The sequence below is a fragment of the Panthera pardus genome, unplaced genomic scaffold, assembly GCF_024362965.1.
Source record: "Panthera pardus isolate Hobbes unplaced genomic scaffold, ASM2436296v1 HiC_scaffold_24, whole genome shotgun sequence".
NCBI lineage: Eukaryota > Metazoa > Chordata > Mammalia > Carnivora > Felidae > Panthera > Panthera pardus.
This window is the reverse complement of record NW_026526810.1, coordinates 103,351,928-103,376,433: the sequence shown is the minus strand read 5'-3', so window position 1 is coordinate 103,376,433 and position 24,506 is coordinate 103,351,928. Positions and strand designations below refer to the sequence as shown.

The 24,506-nt window shown below is 45.2% G+C and overlaps 1 protein-coding gene across 3 annotated transcripts; it reads left to right on the top strand.

Moving 5' to 3' along the window:
- Positions 1–74: 74 nt before the first annotated feature.
- On the top strand, positions 75–24,506 carry MAX (MYC associated factor X). Of its 3 annotated transcripts, XR_008417228.1 has the most exons (6): positions 75–340; positions 1,083–1,109; positions 8,780–8,887; positions 21,597–21,720; positions 22,203–22,287; positions 22,977–23,090. XR_008417228.1 is itself a non-coding variant. In XM_019451542.2 (5 exons), exons 1-5 carry the CDS (start codon positions 305–307, stop codon positions 23,162–23,164), a joined length of 483 nt encoding a protein of 160 aa, XP_019307087.1. In that variant the 5' UTR covers positions 79–304; the 3' UTR covers positions 23,165–24,506. The 3 variants fall into 3 exon arrangements, 2 of the variants coding, with proteins under 2 accessions (XP_019307087.1, XP_019307088.1); XM_019451542.2 differs by lacking the exon at positions 22,203–22,287 and having other exon boundaries at positions 79–340; positions 22,977–24,506; XM_019451543.2 differs by lacking the exons at positions 1,083–1,109; positions 22,203–22,287 and having other exon boundaries at positions 79–340; positions 22,977–24,506.

Below are 24,506 nucleotides of genomic sequence, written 5' to 3'. Positions count from 1 at the left end.
TCAGTCAAAGGGGCGACAACTACAAGTCTCGGCGGCCCCAGCGTGACGGGCCCGGTCACGTGGCAGGGGGCCGACCGGGCGTGCGTGCCGCCGTTGATCCGGTGCTGCAGTGAGGAGGTGGTTCTCGCCCGTGTTGTGTGTGTGTGTGCGTGTGTGTGTGAGTGTGAGTGAGAGAGCGAGTGAGTGAGTGAGTGAGTGTGTGTGTGGGGGGACTCGGCTTGTTGTTGTCGGTGACTTCCCCCTCCCCTGCACCCCTCCCCTTTCCCCGCCGCCGCTGCAGTGGCCGCTCCCTGGGCCGTAGGAAATGAGCGATAACGATGACATCGAGGTGGAGAGCGACGTGAGTCCTGGGGCTTCTTCCTTCCCGTACGGGTTGTCAGGCGGGGACAGCGGCCGGGGCTCTCCGCGGGGCGACGGCGGCAGGGGGTCGGGCAGCCTCCTCCTCTTCCCCTTCCCCCCCCCCCCCCCCCCGCCCTTGACTGGGACCGCCTCTGTCGCGCTCCCGGCTCGCTCCCCTCCGGGCTCATAGCCGGAGCGGCCTTCTGGGACTGGAGGTGGGGAGGAGACACGCGGCCTTTGGGACCCCCACCTCCCCCCGTGGAGGAGGGTGCTGCGGCCTCCCGCTCCCATCCTATCCCGCTCAGGATCCGGGGGACTGGGACGGGGTGCGCCTGGGATCCCATTGTCCGGATCCCGGGTAAGGGGACGACGCTCAGGACCTGCCCCCTGGGTCCGCGATCACCCTCTTCCCGTGACCCGCGGATCCTGGGGGGTGAGGGAGAGCGGACAGGGGTTGGGAGTGCCCAGATACCCCGAGCTGGGTGCGAGGGGGAGGAGACAGTGCTCTAAATCCCCTCCGGCCGATGTCGGATCCTGGAAGGAGGGGCGGCGCTCGGGACCCCCCTGCCCCGCTACCGGATCCCGCTGGGGTGATGTCGGCGTGGGGTGGGGAGGGAGGGAGGGGGGTCGGGCCGACTCCCCACCCGCCGCTTCCTCCGCCGCCGGCATTTTCTTTCTTATTATTGAATGTGAAGTGTAAAAATAACTTCTATATTTTCTATTTTTTTTCTCTCTTATTCCAGGAAGAGCAACCGAGGTTTCAATCTGCGGTACGTCTCCTACTCTCCATTTCATTTTCATTTCCGTTCAGTTCTAGTCCTTTTTGGGGTCAGAGAGAAAAAGAGATTGTTCTATTATTTTTAATATTGTAGTAAACTCTCCTGTTAACCGCTAAGGTGAGGCGGGGCCTTGTTCTGGGGTTCTAGGTGGGGGGGTCGGGTTTGCAAATCTCATCATTCTAGACTCTCAGGTGGTAAGTTTCAGTGGACTGTAGGTGAGTGAAAGGAGCTGTTTGCAAAGAAATGAATCGTTCAGTAGTTTTCACGTGGGTGATCTAGCTGTCACTTTGTAAGTGTAAAATGAGAAATGTGTCATTCTGAAGTAAATTGTATTATTTTGGGTCAAAGTTGTCAGATTTACTTTGGAACAAGTAGGTTCTAAGCAATACATGCGTAGTTGTGTGAGGCTGAAGCCACATGCAAAAAATCATCTTTAACCAAAAGTCATGTGATTTCTACAGGCCTATAGAGTCTAGCACAACCTGGTATTTTTCTAATGCAGAAATTAGAAATGTAGAGGAGCCAAAGGTTGAATAGGAAAGTGTCACAAACAGCTTATTGTGGTCTATTTGCGTTGAAGGAGAGGTATAAAGAAAATAGAAAAATTGTTGAGGAAAGCGTGGCATTGCAGAGACAGATTTGCTAAAAGGTGGCGGTTGAGACCATACAATGTTATCAGTAATTTCTCAGGGTTTTGATATTAATGTTCTCAGTAGATGTTCTGTGGATTTAGATAGACACTAATCTCATGCCTTTCCAGTCTGGGACAGTGCGGTGGGTGTTCCATGAAGAGATTAGAGAAAGAAAAAAAGAATAGACACAAAGTAAATCAGAGTCAGAGGGAGAGAAGTACATCAGAGTGTCTTAACATTTGACAAATGGAAACGGTACAGAGTTTATAGAATGGGGGGTCAAAAATTCAGATGCCTCTGGGGGGCTCAGGCAGTAAGATCATCAGGAATAAAGTAGAGAGCAGAGGTGAGGACTAGGGCTCTGGACAGCACATGTCTTTACTGAAAAGACGGCCATTAAACTCCAGTGGGTTGTTGTTATGTGGGAGTGAGGGCTCACTGTTGCCAGATCTTCCTGTTTTGAAGAAAGATTAGAAATCCAGATTTTTTTACTTTTCTGATTGTTGACATGATGTTTGGGGACTTGTTAGAATTTGCAGGATGCCACTTTGATGCTTCTGTTATCACAGGATAAAAGCATGTCCACTGCCTTGTACCTACTGTTCAGTAGAGCAGACAAAGTTTCTGCAGGTTCTCCAAGCAGAGAGGCATTAAGAAAAATGTTTATTGAGAGCTAATATTTCCATAAAATCTGGAGTATGAAGTTGTTCCATCAGATTTTAAAAATTATCCCTGGGTAATAGTCACAAAAAAGATTTTGCTCTATTTTTCCTTGAAGTATTGTCAGATACTTACCTTTACACATGTATTTGGAAATTCAGTTCCTTTTTTTTAGTTACTATTACCCTTAATGGTGTGAATGTTGAGTTTCATGTTTAGAACCCAGTCTTTTTAAAACATTCCCCCCCCCCCCCCCAAGTTTCCAGTTATAAAATGTATTCCAGGGCTTGATCACGGTTGGAGGATAGGGATTGGTTAGGCCTCCTTTGCAGAATCATTATTTGAATTAGAATTACATTGGCTTTCCAGTGAGAGAGTTTTCTTTGTGAAAGTTTGGCTTACAGTTCTTGAAAGCTTTCTGCTTTTCAAAATATCCATCCACATGGGTATTGATGTAAATTGCTTTATTAAATTATTAAAATGTTTCCACTCTCCTAGAATGCTAATGTCATTGTTTTTCTTAGATATTTTTAGTTTGGTGTTAAGGTGCCTAAGATCTTTCTCTTTGATTTTGGGAGGTGGGCAGTGGGAGTGGATTTGATTCTGTTTTTAATTTGACACATCTATTTGCTGAAACTTCTTTGTTTAATTTTTTTTCATGTTTATTTTTGAGAGAGAGAGAGAGAGAGCGCGCGCGTGCGGGTGGGGGAAGGTCAGAGACAGAGGGAGAACAGAATCTGAAGCAGGCTCCAGGCTCCACACTGTCAGAACTGAGCCCGATGTGAGGCTCGAACTCCCAAACCGTGATATTATGACCTGAGCCAAAGTCGGACACTTAACCAACTAAGCCATCCAGGCATGCCTATTTGCCGAGACTTTTAAACATTATCTGGCACAAAATAATCATAAGAGCATGGAAAGAAGAAGCAACAGATAAATATTTATGGCATATCAAACAATTATCATGAACAAATAGGGTAAAAAGGATTTCGGGTTTTTTTTCTCTGTGAATACATCACTTTATTTCCTGCCGTTTAGTATAGATAATACATTTTTTTTTATTCGGAGGGAACTATTCATAAGCTTTGTATTCAGAAAAGGTTGTGGACTGTGAACAACCAAATATTCAGGACTACAGAAGAACTTCTAACAAGTTATTTGGAAGGTTCTGTGGGTCCTAATGTAAAAAAAGACCCTCATTTGTCTTTTATGAGGTCACTACAGTAGGTACAGCCTTACTGTGTGAGAAATTTAAGATTCTCTGCAAGAATAGTTAGGAAGTGAGGTTAACTCTAACAGAAAGTGAAACTGATTTGGTGAATTTTTTTTTCTGTTGCCTCAGTGCAAACGGAAAACAGCTTCTCCAGTGACCAGTAAGCTTTGTAAAGGAAATAATATTTTTATTACTAAATTTTATGCATCTCACAGTCCCGCTGGTATTATCTTACTCTTTTTTGGAGGGAAAAATCTGCATTTTAGAGAGACTTTTCTGGGACGGGTATGTTTCATACGAAGTAAATCCTTTTGTTTTATTTCTGTTTGGGAAGTTACTTTTGGAAAAAAGTGAAAGTAGACGAGAAATGCAGGGTTAGTGTGTTAGGAAACTCAAGGCTTATTATCCATATCAGCTGGATGTGTTAGAGTTACAGTATATCTGTTAAGGGGCGTAAAAACAGATCTGTGCAGTTTCAGGTGTGGGTCTTCCTCCTATTAAATATTTTTAACTTCGTAGTGCTCTGTGCTTTGTTGGGAATTACAGTCTATTTAGAAGGGAATGAGCTTGGTCGTCTTTGAGATTGGAATTTACTTGGAAGCCACTGTCTGTTTTACCTGGAATTAGTTGCGTAGAAGTGTGCACGCTGCATGTAATTTGTGTGTGCTTCAGAGTGTTGACAGTGGTACAGAAATGCCAGGCTTGCTTCTTAAATACGCCTGTTTGTTAGAGTAAAGGGTGTTCTTATGTTTTAAAGTCCTTTTTCAAGATGCCCGTAATGGGGAAATTGTTGATCGTGGAATCTAACTTGGTTTTCGATTAAAATTTCATGACCAAGGCATTTTTAATTTCTCAAATGGCTGTAGTTTGATAGCATATTTGGATAATAGCATTCCCAAGTTCTTTTAGGCACCAAATGATGCCAAACAAAACAAAACAAAAAACAAAAAACCTCAAAAACACATGTATTTAGTTGATTTTAGAAATGTATCGTAGGCATTTGGCTTCTAGCAGGAGAGGTGTTGGGAACTTGAAATTTATATCTTCCTATTAAGGACCTTAGTGGTTTCTCGTCGCAGCTGCCCATTATTTCATGTTGCAGTTTTCATGTTGATTAAAATGAGTTAAGTTGCTTAGAAATTCAGTTTTATTTCTCCTATTTGCTTCCCATCAGAAGTAATAAATAGATCTTTTCTGATGAGAATTTTGAACCTGTGTATTTTCCATGGTTGTGTTTCATAAGAGTAGCTTATTAACAATAAGCAACATTATCTCTCCTCTAAAATGCAATCTTTGAATTTCTTAAAGGCAGTACGTGTTTAGTGAGCAACTTTCAGTATATGCTGAGAGCATTTTTTGTATTGGACTTAAGAAGATTCTCCTTATAGGTGGGGTTAGATGTCAGATAGCCTGGAAATGGCATCGTTCTCGAAAACCTTGTGCGTCCTTGAATAATGGAGCATTTATTTCCCCCTGCTGTTTGCCTACCTAGAACTTGTAGGAAATGAGGCTGCTAACTGATGTAAGGCCTTGAAGGAAGATACATTCTCTGTGCAGTAAGTTGGAAGGAAATAATTTAAAGAGATTTCCCTCGATTTTGAACACACCTCCTTAGCTTGAATAACCTCCTGCCAGTTTAGCAACTTCTTGGCTAGGAAAATAATGTTTGCTTTCAACATATAATAACACTTAAGATACACGTGCTTGTTAGTGTCAGAGGTGGACAAATTGTAGGTGAAGATTTTTACTCTGGCTGCCAGTATGGAAAGTTTGGTGGAAATAAAACTGAGAGGCTGGATAAAAACCTTGGCAGAGATGTCAAAGCTGGAAGCGATTTGGTGCTGGAGTTCCTGTTGAGCATCTGTGGGCCACTCTTCAGTATCGCACAACCCTTTAGGATTTCTGTTAGCCTGGGATGCCCTGAAGGAAAGGTTTTTTGGCAGAAACTGCAAATTGAGTGTAGTTGAAGAGTGGCAGCATCCAGCCACTGCTCCTATAGGATGTAAGGAGGAAGGCATTTGCGGGCCAGCTGTGTAGCCCAAGAAAACCTCTGCTGTCTTCTAGAATTTGTTTGGTCCCATTCATCTTCATTCTCAAACATCTCAGTATGGGCAACAGAAAGCTGGCTGATTTCTTGAGTTGAGCTTTATTTAAGACACACAGTTGTTTGGCCCTTCCTGCACCCCACTCCCACCCCCTTGTTTTAAACTAGTTTTGAGTTTGTGGGAGGATCTCAGATGCTTGACACTGGAAGTCTTTACCCTGTTTTTCATTCTCAACTCTGAAATCTTGGCTCTTTCGAAAAAGGTTTCCAGCAAGTGAAGACTGTTAACAAAGCAGTGATAAGCCTGGCAACTGGCCCTTCATTTGGATGATTTGGGGCGGGGGGGCTGGGGAACATTATTATCGGGCTGGATGGATCTCTGTGGTTTGGAAATGTTTCCTGAACAGAATTCTCAGCATTGTGTAAAGGTTTTTCATATGGTCTTTCAAGCCACTAGAGGTATCATTTAGTCTAGAGTTGCCTGGAGTTAGGCATGTTAGTTCTGCATATTTTTAATTTGCTCTTTCAGATGAGGCCTAGGGAGGAGACAATACATCATTGCCATTGTCTCTGAGAGCTTTGAAATTGACTCTGGTTAAGAGTAGCTGCTTGGGATGGACATGGCAACAGGGATTGGTCTAAGATTCTACCCTTCTGCTAGTTAAATTGGGCCTGGAACCACCACAGAAATTCCATCCACTACTTCGAGAACAACAGTCCCCAGCCTAGGCTTTCTACCAGGCAGTGGACTGCTGCCTTTCCTTGTTGAGCCAACTTCTCAAACTTGGCTGGCTCCCCAGATAAGAAGCCAAGATTTCTGCTGATGGTCCACAGCCAAGTTCACTTAACAATCCTCTAACCAAAAGACTTGTCCATTTGAGTCCTTTCAAGGCTCAGTGAATGGGAAGGGGTAGTGCATTGTGGGGATGATTTTGGTGTTAGATTATACCTGGCTCCACCTGTCTAGTGCAGGCCTGAGTGAAACCAAGTTCAACTTGATTCTAACCTTTTGAGATATCCAGGACTCTCCCAGAAAGAAAACAGACAATTAGGATTTTATTTGTATCAACGAGAGGAATTGTGGGTAACTCTGCTGTCACTGCTTCTGTGCACAGCTCTTAAGCCGGGAGGAGGGCCAGGAATCAGGGTGATTTAGTAGACAGGAGTATCTTGGGCTGCTGCTGGAGACCAAAGCTGTGCAGTTAATTTGCATGTAAATAAACCATCTTAGGGAGTAGGTAACAAATGCTGGAGAGGCAGATGTCCTCTCCACCTTCTCAGTGCTTTAGGTAGAGTCAAGGTTAGAACCCAGCCCACCTTACCTGTGTAGGTGACTAGAGGGGACAGTAAGTTAGGAAAGGACTGGGTACTTAAATATGTTCAATACTTCCAGGTTATTTCATACCGCTGTTAGAAGGCATCGGCATTCTTGTTCTAATGCTGTGTGGTGCAGCACACCTACCTCTAGCCTTAAGTTATCTGGTGTCCAAGCTTGATCATTCCCTCAGTGTCCCCCTAGATTTCATATGTCATTGGAGTTCAGCAAGCACTCACTTTACCACGAATTCAGACTTTAACAAGGTTAGGAGGGTGTTAGAAGTGCCCAGGCATCTGCCCTGAAGATGAGTTGCCATGCCATGTAGAAAGAACCATGGCCATGATGGGAACCAGGTGTCTGATTCAGCAGAGCTAGAGGCGAGGTGTTGTGCTTGAGACACCAGGAGGGGACTTTGGTTACCACAGCTCCTCCCAGCCTCCTCTTCCTCTGTAATGACTCAGACTTAGGCTTATACAGTAGAATTCTAAGTCCTTTCATTCCCATGACTTGTCTTTATAGATTTTTGCCTGTGCATCTTGTCTAGTACAAGGATTCATTTGAGGCATTCTTGTCTAAGCCAAGTTATTTACTCTTGTTGCTTCATATCTAAAGTGCCCGGTGCTCTGTCTGGGTAGGTTAAAGCTACCCGAAATTTCCATTTACAGACTTGCTCTTTGAGTAGCTCAGCGCAACCTTGTGTATTCAGCGTAAATTCTCAGAGTATATTATTCTCCATAATTCCCAAAGTGTAGAAGTGATCAAGGTTCTTGCTTTAGACTAAGTTAAGTGTCTGTGTTCCATTTGGAGGAAATGCTCTTTTATTAGGGACCTGCTGAAGCTCTCTTGCAGTGCTCTCCAGCACTCTCTTTTGCCTGAAGCCAGTGTATTTTGCCGCTTGTGATTTGTCACCAGTCTTTGTCGCTCTCCAGCTGATAGTTCTTCGTGATTCTAAGCAAGACAGGATAAAGACTTCGGTCCAGTCTGTGGGTATTTAGATACTGCCAAATAAGCTTGACCTGCCACAGGTGCCTGAGGAAATTTATTCAGAGCCTGTGGGTGTCAGATGATTTGCTGTCTAAGAACAAACTTTCTGGCATAGCCTGTGTGAGGGGAAGCCCTTGGCAGGATGGCACCGTGGATCCACTTTAAAAAACAGGAACTCAGAATGTACTTGGTGTCTTTGTCATCTCTGTCATAATCTCAGATTCACGCATCTGGCTTTTCTAGAGGTTTTAGTTTCGATTGTATGATTTGGTGAGCAGGTCTTAAACTAGTCCCTTTTAGCAAGCTGGAGCCCAGAGCAGACTCATGGTGATGGGTTTCACATGAAAAGCACTGCACCAGTGACTTTACTCCTTTCCTGGGCACCCACCATGAGGAATCTCTTACAGTGGGGGTGATCACATTTTATGAAGGGGCCCCTCTGGAGCTTTTCCCTGGTCACTTCCTAACCATGGACTGGCGGCTGTTCTGTCACATAAGTAAGTTGTGGGGGAAGACTGATGTTGCAGGAGAGTTGCACCTTGTCCCCATGAATAACTTTTATTTTACTTATGCATGAGCTGGATGCATCGAGCTACTTTGGATGTTCCTGTCGCAAGCCTTGCTCACCCCTTTCTCCCCCTTTAGCAGATCCTAATTCTGGAGACTCCTAACTGCCCACCTCGACAAATCCTTCCCAGCCCAATCGCCAGGGACAGCGCTGACAGCATATACTTCCAGGCTATTCCCCACCCACCTGTACCAAGCAAAAGGAACGACATTGCTAATGTGCTCTTTTTCCCATTCTTCTAGGCTGACAAACGGGCTCATCATAACGCACTGGAACGAAAACGTAGGGACCACATCAAAGACAGCTTTCACAGTTTGCGGGACTCGGTCCCATCACTCCAAGGAGAGAAGGTGAGTTTATGGAGAAACTGATGGCCACAACTAACTTGGAACTTTCTGTGGGGCTTACCAGGCCACTCACCTATCTGGAAGGAAATTACATGGTTTCCTTACTTTTTGATTTTTTTGGGTATATGACACACCTACTCTGTCCTTAGCAAATAACGACAGATAAAATGGAGCTGCTTGTAAGACATTAGTAGGAGTTCTCTTTTAAAATCAGTATTACTTGTAAAATCAGTATTACTTGTGAATTACTCCTTCAAGAATTTATTATAACTATAGTATAGGGAGCAGCCCATAGAAGTTTGGGATAACACTAAGGATTTCTGAGGTTAGTGATTCCCTAGACCTCCACGAGCATTTCTTTTGTATAGTTCGAAGTTAGTACTTCTTTTAAATGAGACCTCTCAGGAATGTATGTGAACCAACCTGGACACTAGTGATCTCCCAGTTCCAACAGCTGTTATTTCAAGGCGTATAAAGAGCATGTTAAGCCGTGGGACAAAAGACTTAAGGAAAGAGACATGTTCATACGAAATGGAGGGAAAATAGTAACTGATCTTCTCCTGCTTCCCTCCGCCCCACTGATGGCCTTCCAGAAACTAATGTTTTCCCTGGAGAGGTAGGCACCAGCTGTTTCTACATTTGAAAAACAAAGTTGGAAGCTTTGGGTAAAAAGCGTATGGGTTGGGGTCACTTCTTGGAATTTGGAAAAAACATCTGTTTGCACAGTTAGTTATATCCTGAACACAGAACGTAGCCAGCTGCTCTCTGCAGCAGTTCAGTGGTAGAGATGGTGGACTGGAAAGAGGACCTGTGTACTTCTGTTTAGTGATACAGTGTTTAAAAAAACAGCTGTTTTAAGAAAAATCATTGCTCTCAGGTATACTTTCCGTAGCTCTCCTGATTCAGTTCTGTGGGTGGGGGTCCTGCGTTTGGTTATCCAGAGCCAAATTTGGAACCATTACAGTTTCACTTTGTTTATACTGTCACTCTGGTAAATCATGTGCTTTATACCTTATCTGAGGTGTGGCCTTGTATGTGGCTGAAGCATGGAGTAAGTCTGACCTTTATGAAAAAACAAAACAGGCCAGTGAATACCTAGTATTGCAAAACCAGAATTTGTCATGAGTTAGGCCTACTTAACATGGACTTACTTTAAGTGTCCTTGAACTAAGGTGCTTACCTAGGATAACAGCATTCCTAGACACAACACCGTCTAAGCAGCACAGGAAATCTTTATGACGGGGAGACAGACTCATTCTTTTCGTCAAAGTACACACATGCAAAGGATTATCTCTTGTGTTTGTTTGAGCTGTTGACAGTCAGTGCTCATATGCCATGGTATCGATCAAAACGACTTTGGTGAATTAAATGGAATGAGCTCCCTTCTCTTAGGTCTCACATCTAACCAGGAGTGGCACCAAGGCAATGTTTCCCAAGAAGTGGCCTTTGGATCACTCATGTCAGATTCACTACTGATTCTTAGACATTCTTAAGTTTGAGGACACTTTGGGAGAGGTTGGTCATAGGAGCTCAGCTGTACCATTTTCCTTATCCAGCCTGTTTTACATTACCATAATAATCTTCCTTAAGCCCTTAAAATCACAGTATCCTAAATCCTGTTGTCTCCTTTCTTCAGTGAAGTTGATGGTTTGAATTTGGTAGCCTCTTAAACTGAATAGTCATTCATTGTGGCCAGTTCATTTATTCACTCAGTCTGTTCATCGAATGCTTATTTGAGGTTTTTCTACATGGCAGGAACTGTTCTAGATACTAGGGAGACAGCCATGAACAAAACACACAAGCAGAAGCGCTTATTCTGGTGAGGAAAAGATAGAAAATGAGCTAATAACGTAAAATATATATAGCCTTTCAGTTAAGTGCTGTGGAGAAAATTAAACAGGGAAGGCAGGTTTGCAGTTTTCAATAAGCCAGACAAAACTCACTGGCAGGGCAACATTTGAACAAAGGTTTGAAGGAAGTGTGAAAGAAAGAACCATGTACCTATCTGGCGATGAGTAGTCCAGGCCAAGGGAAGGCAAGTGTAGTAGCCACAAGGCAGGAACCTGGGAGCACTGCCGGGCCTGTCCAGAGCCGAGGCCAGAGTGGCCAGGCTGGAACTGCAGGGATGGTGACAGGAAATGAGGTCAGAGAAGTAGCAGGAATAGGGGAGAAGAGCAGTCAAGGGGCCAGGTTATGTGGAGCCCATTAATAAAGCCCTAGTGTGGGAATTTACCAGGTGCCTTTTTAATTTCAGAGTCCTGTTCTGTGTTCTAATCCAGATATTTCACACGGAGCATGAGTAAAGTAACCCTGAGCCCCTCCGCATCTGAATTCCACCGTCTACATTGTTTTCCTTATCTGCCAGCATTGTTTCATAGATGCTGTAGGGAGTCTAGCAGGAAGAGTGCTTTGTCTCTCAGTCTTCCCTGTGCTCATTAAATGTTGTAATTTTTTAAAAATACGGTATTTGAACCTAAAGGAAATTGGCTAATTCTTGATTTGGATTGCAGTAATTAAGGTTGTGACATTGTGTAAATAATCGTGAGTTTGGGTGAGCTTCAAGTGGATTCTTGCAGGAAAGCCTCCAGGCTCCTTTGATTTGAGCATTTTTAACTTCCATGTGACTTCTCACTTAATATTTGAATCATCTGTCACGTGTCCTAAGCCTTTTGATTTTTAATGCAAAACCAGTACTGAGTGAGTTGGATCCTAACCAAGAATGGGGGATACTTGTATTAAAAAAAATAGCTTTAAATGTGAGACCCAAACTCTATCCTCGGCTTCCTCTATTTATACTGTTATCATAAACATTATAAAAAATGATCACCTTCTGTGTAAGTAAAAAAAAAAAAAAAATCAGTAATCAACATCTGTGATGCAATGTAAAAGTAAGCACAGCAGTTCTCTGAGGTATTATGCTAATAGAATTGACGTTTGCTATTACTGCTGTTCCTGCCATCATTACTGTGTCAGAGATGAGGAAGCAACTTGAGATCATGGTCCCTGTCTGTAGCTGAACAGGGACTAGAACTCGGGATTGCCGATTGCCAAGGTCAGTCTTTCTACCATATCTTGTCTACCATATCTTGTTGGGAGCTCCCTCAAGATAGAGCCGGTATTCTTGGCAGTATGTCATTCAGGGGCTATTGCTAGAATACTCTCCTCTGAGGTGGTATATGTAGGTGCCACTGAAGTGCAGACAGTTGAGGATCATTTAACTCTGTACGTTTTTCTGAGTCCACATAGCTTCTCTGAGAAATAGACCATTGTAGTTGGTGGTCCATTTGGGTTTTGCCATAGGTCGCAGCGTTAGCAAGTAGACTCTTGAACTCTGTTGTTTAAGTTTCTTGTTTCCCATGTAGTTCTTCCACTGGACATCCCACAGGGAAAGATGAGATGGAATTAGAACCATCAGCCAGTCAACCAGAGTAAGGGAGTAACGACTGTTCTCTGGGAAGACATTACTTTTCTGGAACAGAATTATTATTTGTTTTAAGGGCAGTAGGCTGGGTGCTAGGGAGGGTTACCCGATGGCTTGCTGGCACTGAACTCATCCTGTTGATGTGGATTCAAGACCTGGTGGCCAGCCCCTTAGTTTGCCTTCACATGGGGATATAATTCTTCCCTCCACCCCATAAGTTAGCCCCAGCATCCAATCACACTGTCTCCTTAGCGTGGTTGACTTTAGTGATAAAAGGTTCTATTGCAGCATTGCCATTTGTAGCTGTATGGTGGTTTATAGAAATTTCTCATCTTTTAAGTCTCTTCCTAAATGTGTTTATCTTAATGTTTATTGGTTTCAGGCGGTTGTGCTATGGATTTCTCCTTTCTGGATACGGCTGTGTTAAAAAGAGAGAACATAACCTAAGATGAAAATAAAATCGGGGTTTCTTTTAGTGAGCATTAAGTTCAGAATTCTTTCCTTTTGGATGAGAACATGAGGGCACCGCCCCAGTCAGCTCCTGCCATAGACTCTGGCACGTGGTAATTCCCAGTACGTAGCTGTGGAGTGAGAGTGCCAGAGGAAACCGTGGGCTTGCTCAGTTCTTGAACAAAAGAACATCAGCCAACATGGTTGTGCTCACCTGTTTAGTTACGACCCAAGACCTATGTGAGTGCTGTAAAGGTTTAAAAGGTATAATAGTGTCTTCTCTTGAGGGTCTTGCTCCCTTGTTGGGAGAGAGGATTATATGTAATACTTAGCAATAATAAGGTAACATGCTGAGCATCGAAGGAGAGGTTAAAATACTGAGCTAGTCTGTTTCATTTCCATGAAAGCCCGCTTCCTTAACATGTTAAGGCGTCTGTCAAATAACTCACTTGTAACAGGGAACCTGACAGTTCTTATAGCTGAAGGTCAGTGTCCTGTTAAAGTCACTCAGCACTGTGACCAGGGCACTTATCCCAGTTCTAATTGTTTGTGTAGTTACCCGGTGAATGTCTGCCCATCCTCCACACTACACCATAAGAAGTACCACGAAGGCAGGGAAAACAGCTTCTGGTCGTATTGCTTTCCCTCAGTTCCTGGCACAGGAACTGTGCAGAGTATTTGTTAACTAAAGGAAAGAGGCCCCCTGTCCATCCACTCCGGCCACGTTATACTGGGAGAGGCTCATTCTGGTGGGCGCCTCTTAAGGCGTGCAGTTCATTTGGCAACACTGTTTCTACATCATATGGGGCTGTTGAAGGGATTATGTTGTAGATGAAAGTAAGCCACATCCCTGCCCTTTTCACCACCTTTCTCATTATTACCTGACCAGACTCCAACCTGTGCAGTAATTTGCTTCACAACTAGGTTTTTCAAAAATTCAATTTTCTACCTTAAATTTATTGTCCGTGGTTGCCTGAGTCTCCATTAATCCCTGGGTTCAGCAAATGTAAGTGTACTGATTTATTGAATTCCTTGTAAACTGTTTCTGTGCTACTGAAAACCTTTCCAGGGCTTTTCAGTGCCCCTCAAGGTAAGGATTGGTATTTTATGTTCTCTAAAGAAGGTGCCCACCTTGCCCTCCTGCTTTTTATCCCCCTTCCCTGACTGTGGAGCAGTGTACACCCTCCTCTTCTCCCCCAGAAATGTCATCTGTTGGAGTTCCTTCCTTCTCTCAAGGCCCAACTCCAGCCTTACCGCCCAGATGACATCAGGGTTTCACAGTGAAGAGACCCACTCACAAGGGCCCCCCAGCCTGTGCACTCTTTGCTGCCGGAGTGCCTCCATGTTCTCTTTGCCTGGGCCTGTCTGCCTGCCTGCCTTCACGGCTCATATCAAGCAGTTCACCACCCAGAGAACCCCACAGTATTGCTCCCCCATCAGCCCCAGTGGTCATGGGCTTCATGGGGCCTTGCCTGTGTCTCCCTTTTCTCTGTGACCATCTTATCACCTAGCTAAAGGGTGTGCTTCTCGAGGGCAGAAGCCTTGTCCATTCTTCTGGAAGTCTCTGCAGTGCAGAGCAGGGGAAGGTTCACTCCTATGGAGAGGACTAGAGAGCCAGGAAACCGTACCTAATGCTTTTCCATCTCGAGATTTGAAGGATACCCAGTTGGTTTCCGGGGCTTCCCTTCAGCATTTCTTTCCTTGCAGCAAAATTACAAAAGTTTAGGAAAAATGGGAAGAAGAAAACCTCCCCTTCCTCCAACCTATAGCTTTCTTTTGTTCTAAGATTTGAAGACAAGTGTTGCCCAACAGATGTTTCATGTGAGCCACAGATACAATTAAAAAAAATTTTTTTTAATGTTTGTTTATTTTTTGAGAGAGTGAACAGGGAGGGGCAGAGAGCGAGGGGAACAGAGGATCTGAAGCAGGCTCTGCACCCTCAGCGAGAGCCTGATGTGGGGCTCAAACTCACGAACCATGACATCATGACCTGAGGTGAAGTCAGACGCTTAACTGACTAAGCTATCCAGGCACCCCTACAATTAAATTTTCTAGTTGACACAGTAAAAAAGTAAAATAACAGATGAAGTTAATTCTAATAATATATTTTATTTAACCTAGTATGCAAAAATAAATATGACTTCAACAAAATCCAATATATTTTATGCTTGCAGCACAGCTTAATTTAGTCTAGTCACATTTCAAGTGCTTATTAGCTATTTGGACGACCATGCAGTTTAAAGACCTGTCTCCCCACTGGACACCCCACTTTAATATGACTGACATTGGGTGCCATCTTAAAGTGAACGTCAAAAGAAACTTGCCTTTTTTAGTTCTCCCCCCACAAGCTGCTATTATGAAATCCATGGAATAATTGATGGCATCTAAGAAGCAAGGAGATGATGGTATTACCAATCTGAGTATTCCCTTCTGGTTTCTTCCTCTGCACGTCTTACATGGGAGAAATGTTACAGCTTGCTGTTTTCACGTACCATGCCTTTTGCCCAGCTGATGATGTATTCATATATTTAGTCATTAGGCATGTTTCTGTTGGCCATTTAGGTTGCTTTTCATTTTTTGATTTTATAAATAATGTAGTGATGACCATTTTGTTGCAGGTGACTGTTTCCATAGAGTCGATTCCAAGAAGTAGGATTGCTAGGTCTAGGAGTAAGAACATCTGGGTTTTGCCATTTGTTGCCAGAATTCCTCTAGAGAGGATTGTTTTCATGTCTTCATTCTTTCCTTTTTTATTCTTTAAAGCAAATTCAAAAGACTAGTCTTTTAGGGGCGCCTGGGTGGCTCAGTCGGTAAGTGTCCGACTTCGGCTCAGGTCATGATCTCACGGTTCGTGAGTTCGAGCCCCGCGTGGGGCTCTGTGCTGACAGCTCGGAGCCTGGAGCCTGCTCCGGATTCTGTGTCTCCCTCTCTCTCTGCTCTTCCCCCGCTCACACTCTGTGCCTCTCTCAAAAATAAATAAACATTAAGAATAAACAGACACCTTATTTAAAAAAACACGAAAACAAAAGACTAGTCTTTTGACAGTGTTTTGAAAGTACCAGTATTACCATCACTGGAATTTTTTTGAAGAGGGGGAATTAATTTAGTAGGCAGAGTTAGTAATTAATTTTGTGTTTTGTTTATTACCTAGAAGATTAAATCCTTTTCCACATGTTTATTTACTAGTTGTATTTCCTCTTTGGGGAATGTGTGTTCCTGTCCTTCATGGTGAAACCTTGATGAGTAAGTGTCACACCCTCATCTCAAACTACCAAGGGCACAACATGTTTGAAACATGATTTGTGTTGACTCTTAAACAAATGTCTGACTCCTGCCTTTAACTAAGCCCCGTAAAGGGTATGATGCCTTCCCATAGTAAGCCACAAAATAGTCTAGGCTGGGGAGGGCTTGGTAGCAGGAAGCTTTGAGGGTGGCTCTGATCCCACAGCCTCCCTTGTTGGCATTGATGGGGGTTCCATTTTGGAATGAACCACTTTAATGCAGGCCCAGATTTATTGTGCAGATTCTTTAATTTTTATTTTCAGAAGATGACTCTTCAAATGGAAATGTATATAGGCTTTGCCCTAGCTTCTCTTTACCTTAATACGTGTAAAAGGTTGTGCAAGGTGTCAGAAAATAAAGGTTTTATGTTTCCTAAAATATGTAGTGCAAAACAAATGTCAGTTAGTGAGTCAGGCAGTAGTTCTTTTTTCATTCCCCAGGATGTGGCATTTTGGTTCTTGAGGGAACAAGGCAGTGGTAACATCTGATTTTGACAGCAAGGAGGGAGGAGGAAAAGTGATGAATATGACTAAGGTGATTACTTCTCCAGTCAGGGTTAGAACCCCAGGGAATAGCAATGGTGTTCCTAATGTGAACATTCTAGCACTACTCTTCTCTTCCTTACCTCTCTCCGCCTGCTTTCTAAAATAACGTGGCTTTTTACACAAATCCAGATTACTGTAATAAGCTTTACATCTCCAGAAACATGTGGAACTGTGCCTTATGTAAAAAGTTTTGATTTAGTAACCTTGGATTTTATCCTAATGTCAGTGTTAACTACTTCAAGAAACATTTGGGGCCTTAAGAAGGTTCTAATTAGAATGAAACTCTTGGGTTTGGATCCTTTTGTGAAATAATGTAGTCACTTCTTGCAACACATGAGGTGGGTGCACTGTGTTCCCAAATGGAGTTCTAGTCAAGTGGGTGCCTCTCGAGGCTGAGTTGACCCTTTCTTCTGTCTCCTTATTGCTGTGGCACAAGCTGGAAAAGGGGCAGGAACCTGCTGGGCCCCTTGGCCACACCACAGTGGGTCTTCTTTGTCCATATTGGTCTTATCCTTGTTAGGTAACGAGGCTAACCGCACTGTAGAGGCTGGTGTTTCCCCTCCTCCGGGGTCAGGTTCAGTCCTAGATAGATGCAAGCTATCTTGCATCCTTAGGCTTTTTCTATTTGTTTCTTCTCTGCTAGAAGCCTGTTTGGTTTTCACTTGTCTTTAAAAGAAAAAGAAAAACAGTCTTCCTTCAATGCTGCTGTTATTACAAGCTACTTTTTTTTCATTTCTTACTTTGCCAACCTAATTTTAAAAAACTAGTCTTCAGCTTCAGCTCTATCCCTGCACTCATTAACTGTGCGGGGATGATTTACCTAAACTCTGACTCCTCCAAGGAAACCATCCTCCCTGGGTCTTTATCGACATCAGTGTAGACAAATCTCATGACTCTTTCGTAGTCCTTTCCCTCCTGCTCAGACTCTTCTCTCAGACCATGCTGTCAATGCATTTCTGTCCATCTTTTTTTATTAGTTCCACAGTTTCCTCTGTGCTCCCAAAATAGAGGTGTCTTGGAGGCCTTGGTTCAAATCCTGACTCTACTACCTGCTACTAGGCAAGTTAGAGCGCTGTGCCTCTGTTTCCTCATTTATAAAATAGGGGACGTAATACATCAGAAGGTTGTATGAAGATACCTGGCATTAAATAAGTGCTCAGTAAGTGTTAGCTGCTGCCATTCTTACCATCGTCATCATTTGTACTGCTGTAATGCAGCTGGGGCTTTGGAATAGGACCTGGCAGGGCTGTCCAGTGCATTTTTGCATGGCTCCCACAGGTGAAGGAGGAACCCGAGGAGCCACTTTACATTGACTCGCACGGTCACATAAGAGGCCCAGTACCTCTTTGGTCCCCCCAGCCACAGTGTGTGCTGTCTCAGGGCTGTGTCCAGACCATTAAAGAGATCGGTTTCTGCTCAGAAAGGCGGAATCGGAATTGGTGCCTCCTGACTAAAACCTAGCAGGGAGAAAATTATCCCAGTTCCTAACAGGTATCCAAAGGCAACAGTCCATCTGTGGACACAATGACTTACCAAGTTCTGTCTGCTCAGTCACTCACTCACAGATTGCTGACTTAGCTAACCCTGCATTTCAAAAAACAGAAACCGAAAGCCCTGGGCCATTCCATAGTCCATGCTCTAAAGCCTGGGGCCGCACACAGTCCTACCATAAAGCCCAAGGTTCTTGTCTGTTTCTTTTTATTGTTCACATAGTAGAAACTCCTAAAGGCGCGAAGGGCCTGCCCACACCTTAATCTTGTGGCCAGGCATGTGATCATATGGTTTGGAAAGTCAGGAAGAGGGGATTTTAGATGTCTAGCATTTTCTCATCTCAACCTTTTGCTGTCCCTCCAGCGCCAACCGCCCCCCCTCCCCCACCCCGGACTAGATATGCATGTAAATTTGGGGGAATTCTGTATTCTGTGCTTTAAGTTTTCTCTCGTTGGATTTTACTTGGTGAGTACTCTGGGAAGGGCACAGTTAATAAATTAATTGAACCATTCTTTTGGACTTGGCTACGAGGTGGCCTGGGACGCTTCTGCCTTCAAGGGATAATGGAAGGGCTGTGCTTAGCCCTCTGGAGGCCTTGAGCCGGGTGTATACCAATCCCACCTTCTGTGGGGACCTCTGTGTTCTGAGCATCTGTGAATTTTATCTTCATGTGAAAACTGCCCTGGAATGGAAACTTGCACCACTCACAGGATCTTTTTCCCTTTTTGGTTTGTTGTGCTCTGCTTACTGCTCACTTTCACTTCATGGTTTCATGTGTCAATATGTGAAGAAGAAACTGGTCGCACACAGGCTGCTACTCAGTGTGGTATTTCATTAAGAGTCCTCACCAAACATTTTCAGTCTTGCTTCTTTCCCCTCGTCCCAGCTGCAAATGAGTAGTTAAATAAGGGCTAGTGTTGCTTTCTGGGAACTGTTAGTGGAAAAAATAGGCAGACTTAAAGAGAGACTGGGATGTGAATATGCACAGCAACTGGATCCTGATGGGGTGCATAGAATTTGGAAGGCTGATTGGGGTCTGAGAGAATTTCTAGTCAGATAAGAAACAGCCACAGAGAGGGGCGCCTGGGTGGTTCAGTTGGTTCAGCATCCGACTCTTGCTTTCAGTTCAGGTCATGATGTCACAGTTCCTGGGATTGAGCCCCGCATCGGGTACTGCACTGACAGCATGGAGCCTGCTTGGATTCTCTCCCCATCTCTCTGCCCCTTCCCTGCTCACTCTCTATCTCTCTCAAATAAATAAGCTTTAAAAAAAAAAAAAGCCACAGAGAGAAAGATTATATCTGCAGTCACAGAGCGCATTAATGACAGAGCCCAGAATGCAACTGTCTCCTGGATGCCTAAACTCTTCCTTGCCACTCTGCCACCTTTCCTACAGTGCTACTTCTAAATTCCATCTCTAGGGGCACCTGGGTGGCTTTAGTCGGTTAAGTGTCTGACTTCGGCTCAGGTCATGATCTCGCAGCTCGTGAGTTCGAGCCCCATGTCGGGCTCTGTGCAGACAGCTCGGAGCCTGGAGCCTGCTTTGTGTCTCCCTCTCTCTGCCCCTCTCCCACTTGCACTCTGTCTCTCTCTCTCAAAAATAAACATTAAAAAAAAATTCCTTCTGTAGTATCTAGAGAAGCAGAGTATTTTCATTACTCCTTTCTAATTATGTGCCCCCCTTTTTTTTTCATTTTATCCCCTAATAATTAGACCTAATAAGTCCCCTTCAGCAGAAATGGGGAACAGCAACTGAAGTAGCCTTGCAGCCAGAGTCGTAAGCCCCGGTGGCACGGTACTCTCATTCTTCCTACAGAAGGTGCCCTATTCAAGAAGCACACCTGGCTCAGTCTCCACTCTCATGCCTATGCCGTGCTGTTCTCCCTGCCCAGAGTGACCCGTTCCCACAGATGTCACCCTGGGTTAGACCAGGCTTCACTGTTTCAGATGGGAGCGCGCACGTGTGTGCCTGCGCACACACAGAGGCCGAGGCCCATGCCTGGCACACAGTAGGTAATCACCCCAGCCAGAAGCCATCTTTTCCCATGGCCTTTCTAATCTGTGCTACTCAAGTTACAGTTGTTGGTGCTGCCCTGTGGTTTGTCTGTGTATAGATATATTTATCTCCTCAGCTAGATAGTAAGTAAGCTTCTGGGCTAAAGAAGTCATGACTAATACATTTTGTGTCCCCACAGTGTCTGCTCAGTTCCTTGCATATAATTTGCACCAGATAAAAATGGTTGAATATGAACAATTTCCTTTTGAGGAAATTGCCTTAAGCATGCTATAAGAGGAAAGCCTGGAAATTCTAGTACTTGTGAGGACTGGTGAATAAACCCAGGCCTTGCAAACTTCTCTGATGCCCAGCCCAGCCCGAGGTATATAAATTGAGATTGTCAGGATTTAATACAAGTGGATTTAGTTTTGCTATCCTGAGTGTGGATGTTTTCTCTGCCTTTTCCCCCCTGTTGTGTTCTGGTTGTCAAGGACCCGCCAGGATGGTAACACAGAATTGTCTGGTACTGCCCTACCCTGAGTAAGAAATTTTGCTACTCCTCAGAAGCCTCGGTGGCCTGAATGCCACACTCAACTTCTAGACTACCCTGCCTTGGGCATCAGTCCTCTTCGCTTTGTACCATTCTACCTGTTTGGCTAGTTGGCTGCTTGGCCGTGAGTAACTCTGGCCATGCTTGCAACCTGGAGGGAATCTTCCAGGCATGTTTGGCCTTCAGGGGCAGAGTAACCTGACATCCATTTTAATGGCTTATCAACTTGTTCCTCTAACAGGGCAGTGCCTAGGCTGCCCACGGCTGTGGTAAAGGTGTGGTTGCTTCCTGAAATGGCCCAATCTCATGCCCTTCCTGTGTTGACATCAAGCTCTGACAGCTTTCACAAAAGCCTCTTTAGCCAGGAAGGCTGAAATGGTGACACAGCAGCACAGCTCAGTTGGAAATAGGTAACACAGTCAGGGTTTGTCTGAAATCTAGGGACCTTGGGGAAAAATTTTGAGCCTCCTCCAACTCCGAGCTGGCTCCCACCGAGATCTTGCTCTTGTCTCACTGGACCAGCTGCCCGTAGTCACACCCTAGCAGAGAGTGAGTAGCCTAAGCTCTCGGCTAAGTAGTAGTTTAATGTTTTCAGACATGGCCAGGCCGAAAGTTGAAAGCAATCTAAAGAACCAAAGGGGATGGGGGGAGTACAAATTCAGGAGTCAGATGGATCCGAGTTTGAATCCAGGCTCTGCCGCTATCTAGCTGTTGACTTTGACTAACCGAGTAAACTTCTCTGAGCCTCGGGTCCCTGGTGGAGCCGCCTCTCAGAGAGTGCTGCTGCATAAAGCACTCGACGCCTTGACTGGCACAAAGAAGGCTCTTAGCAGCGATTCCTGTGTTTCCTCAGCCTTGTCCCACCTCACCCTCCTGCTTCCATTCCCCCGTGCTGCTGTTGCAGAAAGGCATGGTTTCCTCACCGCTTGGACTAGGTCTTTATTTTGTCCCCTTTGCTTTTTTTCATATTGCAACAGGCATCCCGGGCCCAAATCCTAGACAAAGCCACAGAGTATATCCAGTATATGCGAAGGAAAAACCACACACACCAGCAAGATATCGATGACCTCAAGCGGCAGAATGCTCTCCTGGAGCAGCAAGGTGAGCACGTGAGCCGGTGGGGCAGCCGGCCCTGCTGTGCTCTGGCCAGGTCAGGGCTTCGCACCTGGGCCTGCAGAGTCAGAACCAGTCACGGAGCGCGTGCTCATAAGCAGCAGCAGCCCTGCTTCTTGGGCCTGAATAGTTGAGTGTTAGAACCATCCTGAGGAAGGACCTGAGCCTCCAGTGAGGGAACAGTGGAGTCTAGGGGTTGGACATTTGGAGACTTTTTTTCTGACCTGATCTCTCCCCTTCTTGGGGCTCAGGTGCTCTGCCTGTGGTAGGGGTCACACCTGGCATCAGGTGTCTCTTTAAAAGAGCTTTGAGGTCCTTGGATTGGAGTGTGCTTTGTAAGTACCAGAAACTCCAGGTTTTCAGGGACAGTGAGCCCTCCCCATTGTCAATGGTAGTCCAATCAGGGCAGCCTATGGGCCAGGCCCATGCTGTTCTCCAATGCTCACACCCACCTTTTCCTACAACCACAGGGGAAAGCGAGAGCTGATCAAGTTCTTTGTTCCTGGGGAATTCACTTCTCTTCCTCCCTCATGGAAGATGCAAGTAAAAGGAAATGCAAGTAACCACCTGGGTTAGAACACCTCAAATAAAATAAAATAAGATAAAATGAGTGGGTTGACCTTCCAGGCTCAAGATGAGCTGAACCCCGAGGGATGGGCAGCGGGGGGCAGTATCGGGTTGGTTACTGGGCCACGCAGCCTGCATGGAGGGGCTGTGTGTCGAGAGGCCCAGGTATGCTGTGTGCATTGGCGACTTGCTTCCAAGTGTCCAGCTTGTCTTTCCAAGTGGATCTTGTACAAGAGAGCTAAGCCAGAACTTTTCTTTGGCCGACATCTTATGTCATCCTTCCCTGCTGTTGTGTGGCCTTCACACCCTTGTGGAGCCTGGCATCGCCAGGCCATCTTCTCTGTCATTGTGCTGCTGGGTCCCACAGGGAGCTTATGCTCCTGTCTCTACAGTCGACTTCCATGGCAGGACGGTGACATCACAAGCCTTCTCTTTAGGGTTGGGAGGCATTGCAGAGTGGCTGGCCATGTCCACTGGGCCCCCAGGTCTGGCTGGGAAAGGAGGAAGGAAATGAAGTGTGTGGGTGGAACAGGCACCAGAAGGGAGTTACTTCTGAGCCACCCTGAGCCTCGGGGGCCAGCAAGCCCTTCGGAAGAACAGGCTGGACCCTGAGCTGAGACTCGGTTGCTTCCCTAGTCTCCAGAAGGCTGTAACCCGCTCGCTTGGTTGCCTTTCAGTCCGTGCACTGGAGAAGGCGAGGTCGAGTGCCCAACTGCAGACCAACTACCCCTCCTCAGACAACAGCCTCTACACCAACGCCAAGGGCAGCACCATCTCTGCCTTCGATGGAGGCTCAGACTCCAGCTCGGAGTCGGAGCCCGAAGAGCCCCAAAGCAGGAAGAAGCTCCGGATGGAGGCCAGCTAAGCTCCGCGGGGCAGGCCAGCAATACAAACTGTCTGTCTCCTCCATCGTCCCATCCTCCTTTCAGTTCATCCTTAGAACCCTCAGAACCATTTAAGAGACTCTTGTTTTCCTCTTTTCTCTTTTTTTTTTTTTTTTTTTTTTAATTTTATTTTTACGTAGAAGCTCTTGGACAACAGCTCTCGTTCTCCTTCCCCATTTCCACAAGCTTTTTTTTTAATGTTTCCCTTCAGGGATTCCCTGTCCCCACCAGGAATTTTTAAACCAAAATACCCCAACTTGGCAGCTTTTTCTGTGGAGGACAGACGGCCGGCCGGACCTCTGAGCACATGGTGTCCTGACCACCCACCAGCTCCTCCAGCCCCGCCGGGCACATGCCCGGAGGACTCCTGCCCCTCCCAGGCCTTTCCTCCCAGGCCACCCTCACCTCCGTTTGATAGACTTTGTGAATCTGTGGACTGCTCTACTTTAAGAAGATGACCAGTTTGGAGTAATCAGAATTAATCCCCCTTCTTTTTAAGTTTTTGTTTTTGTTTTTTTCTAAAAAGCTATTTATCGCTCCTATTGAAAGGCCAGATCCCTGAAGAAGTTTGTGGTATAAATACAAGTGGGGACAGATTTGCAGCACAGAGTCTTTAGCCTGTTTCACTCCTGCTTCTCCCAGCCAACCTTAGGGAGGGCTGCGTGACACTCGTGTGGTATGTGTGGGGGACAGCAGGCAGCAGTGAAGTGGTAGCCGCCAGGGGGTGGTAGGGGGTGGGACAAGGAGGGAGGATCGGGTCGGGTAGAGGTTTTGTATTGAGGGCCAGTGATGATGTTTTGATATTTATTTCCTGCTACTGAAATTTGAATCTGAGTGAATTGTCCCTATTTCTGATGATGTCGGTATTGCAAAGCGACAGATTCATAAAGTAATGATCAAATCTTCCTTTCTTTCCGTGTGTATTTCTAAGAAATAGAGCCAACTGATTTTGTATGTAAATACCAAGAGCAATTTACCTGGTACTAAACCCGCACCCCAGTGCGGACCCTTCCCCACCCTGACCCCATTCCTGTTCCAACTGTCCTGGAACCCGTTCCCATTGTGTGATCCAGCCCTGGTCCTGGCTGCGGTCAGCAGATCCCAGTGAAGGGTTTTGTGTGTTTAGGCCTCATTTCTTTGTCTTTTTCCTACTCCGTTCCTGGCATTTGCTGATTTCTAGTGTGTACTCTGTAGTCTCAGTCCGTGTTTGATTCCATTCCATGGAAATAAAAAGTATGTTGTACATACTGCCCAAGAATTGTCTTGCAAGTTAAGGCTTTCCCCTTTACTATAAGACTATAAATAAAAACTTATTTTATCCTT

Excerpts from the sequence above, each read along its gene's own strand:
- MAX (XM_019451542.2), top strand. The coding sequence starts at position 305 with ATGAGCGATAACGATGACATCGAGGTGGAGAGCGAC. Across the intron at positions 8,888-21,596 it reads CATCACTCCAAGGAGAGAAG|GCATCCCGGGCCCAAATCCT; the intron begins GTGAGTTTATGG and ends ATATTGCAACAG. Across the intron at positions 21,721-22,976 it reads TGCTCTCCTGGAGCAGCAAG|TCCGTGCACTGGAGAAGGCG; the intron begins GTGAGCACGTGA and ends GTTGCCTTTCAG.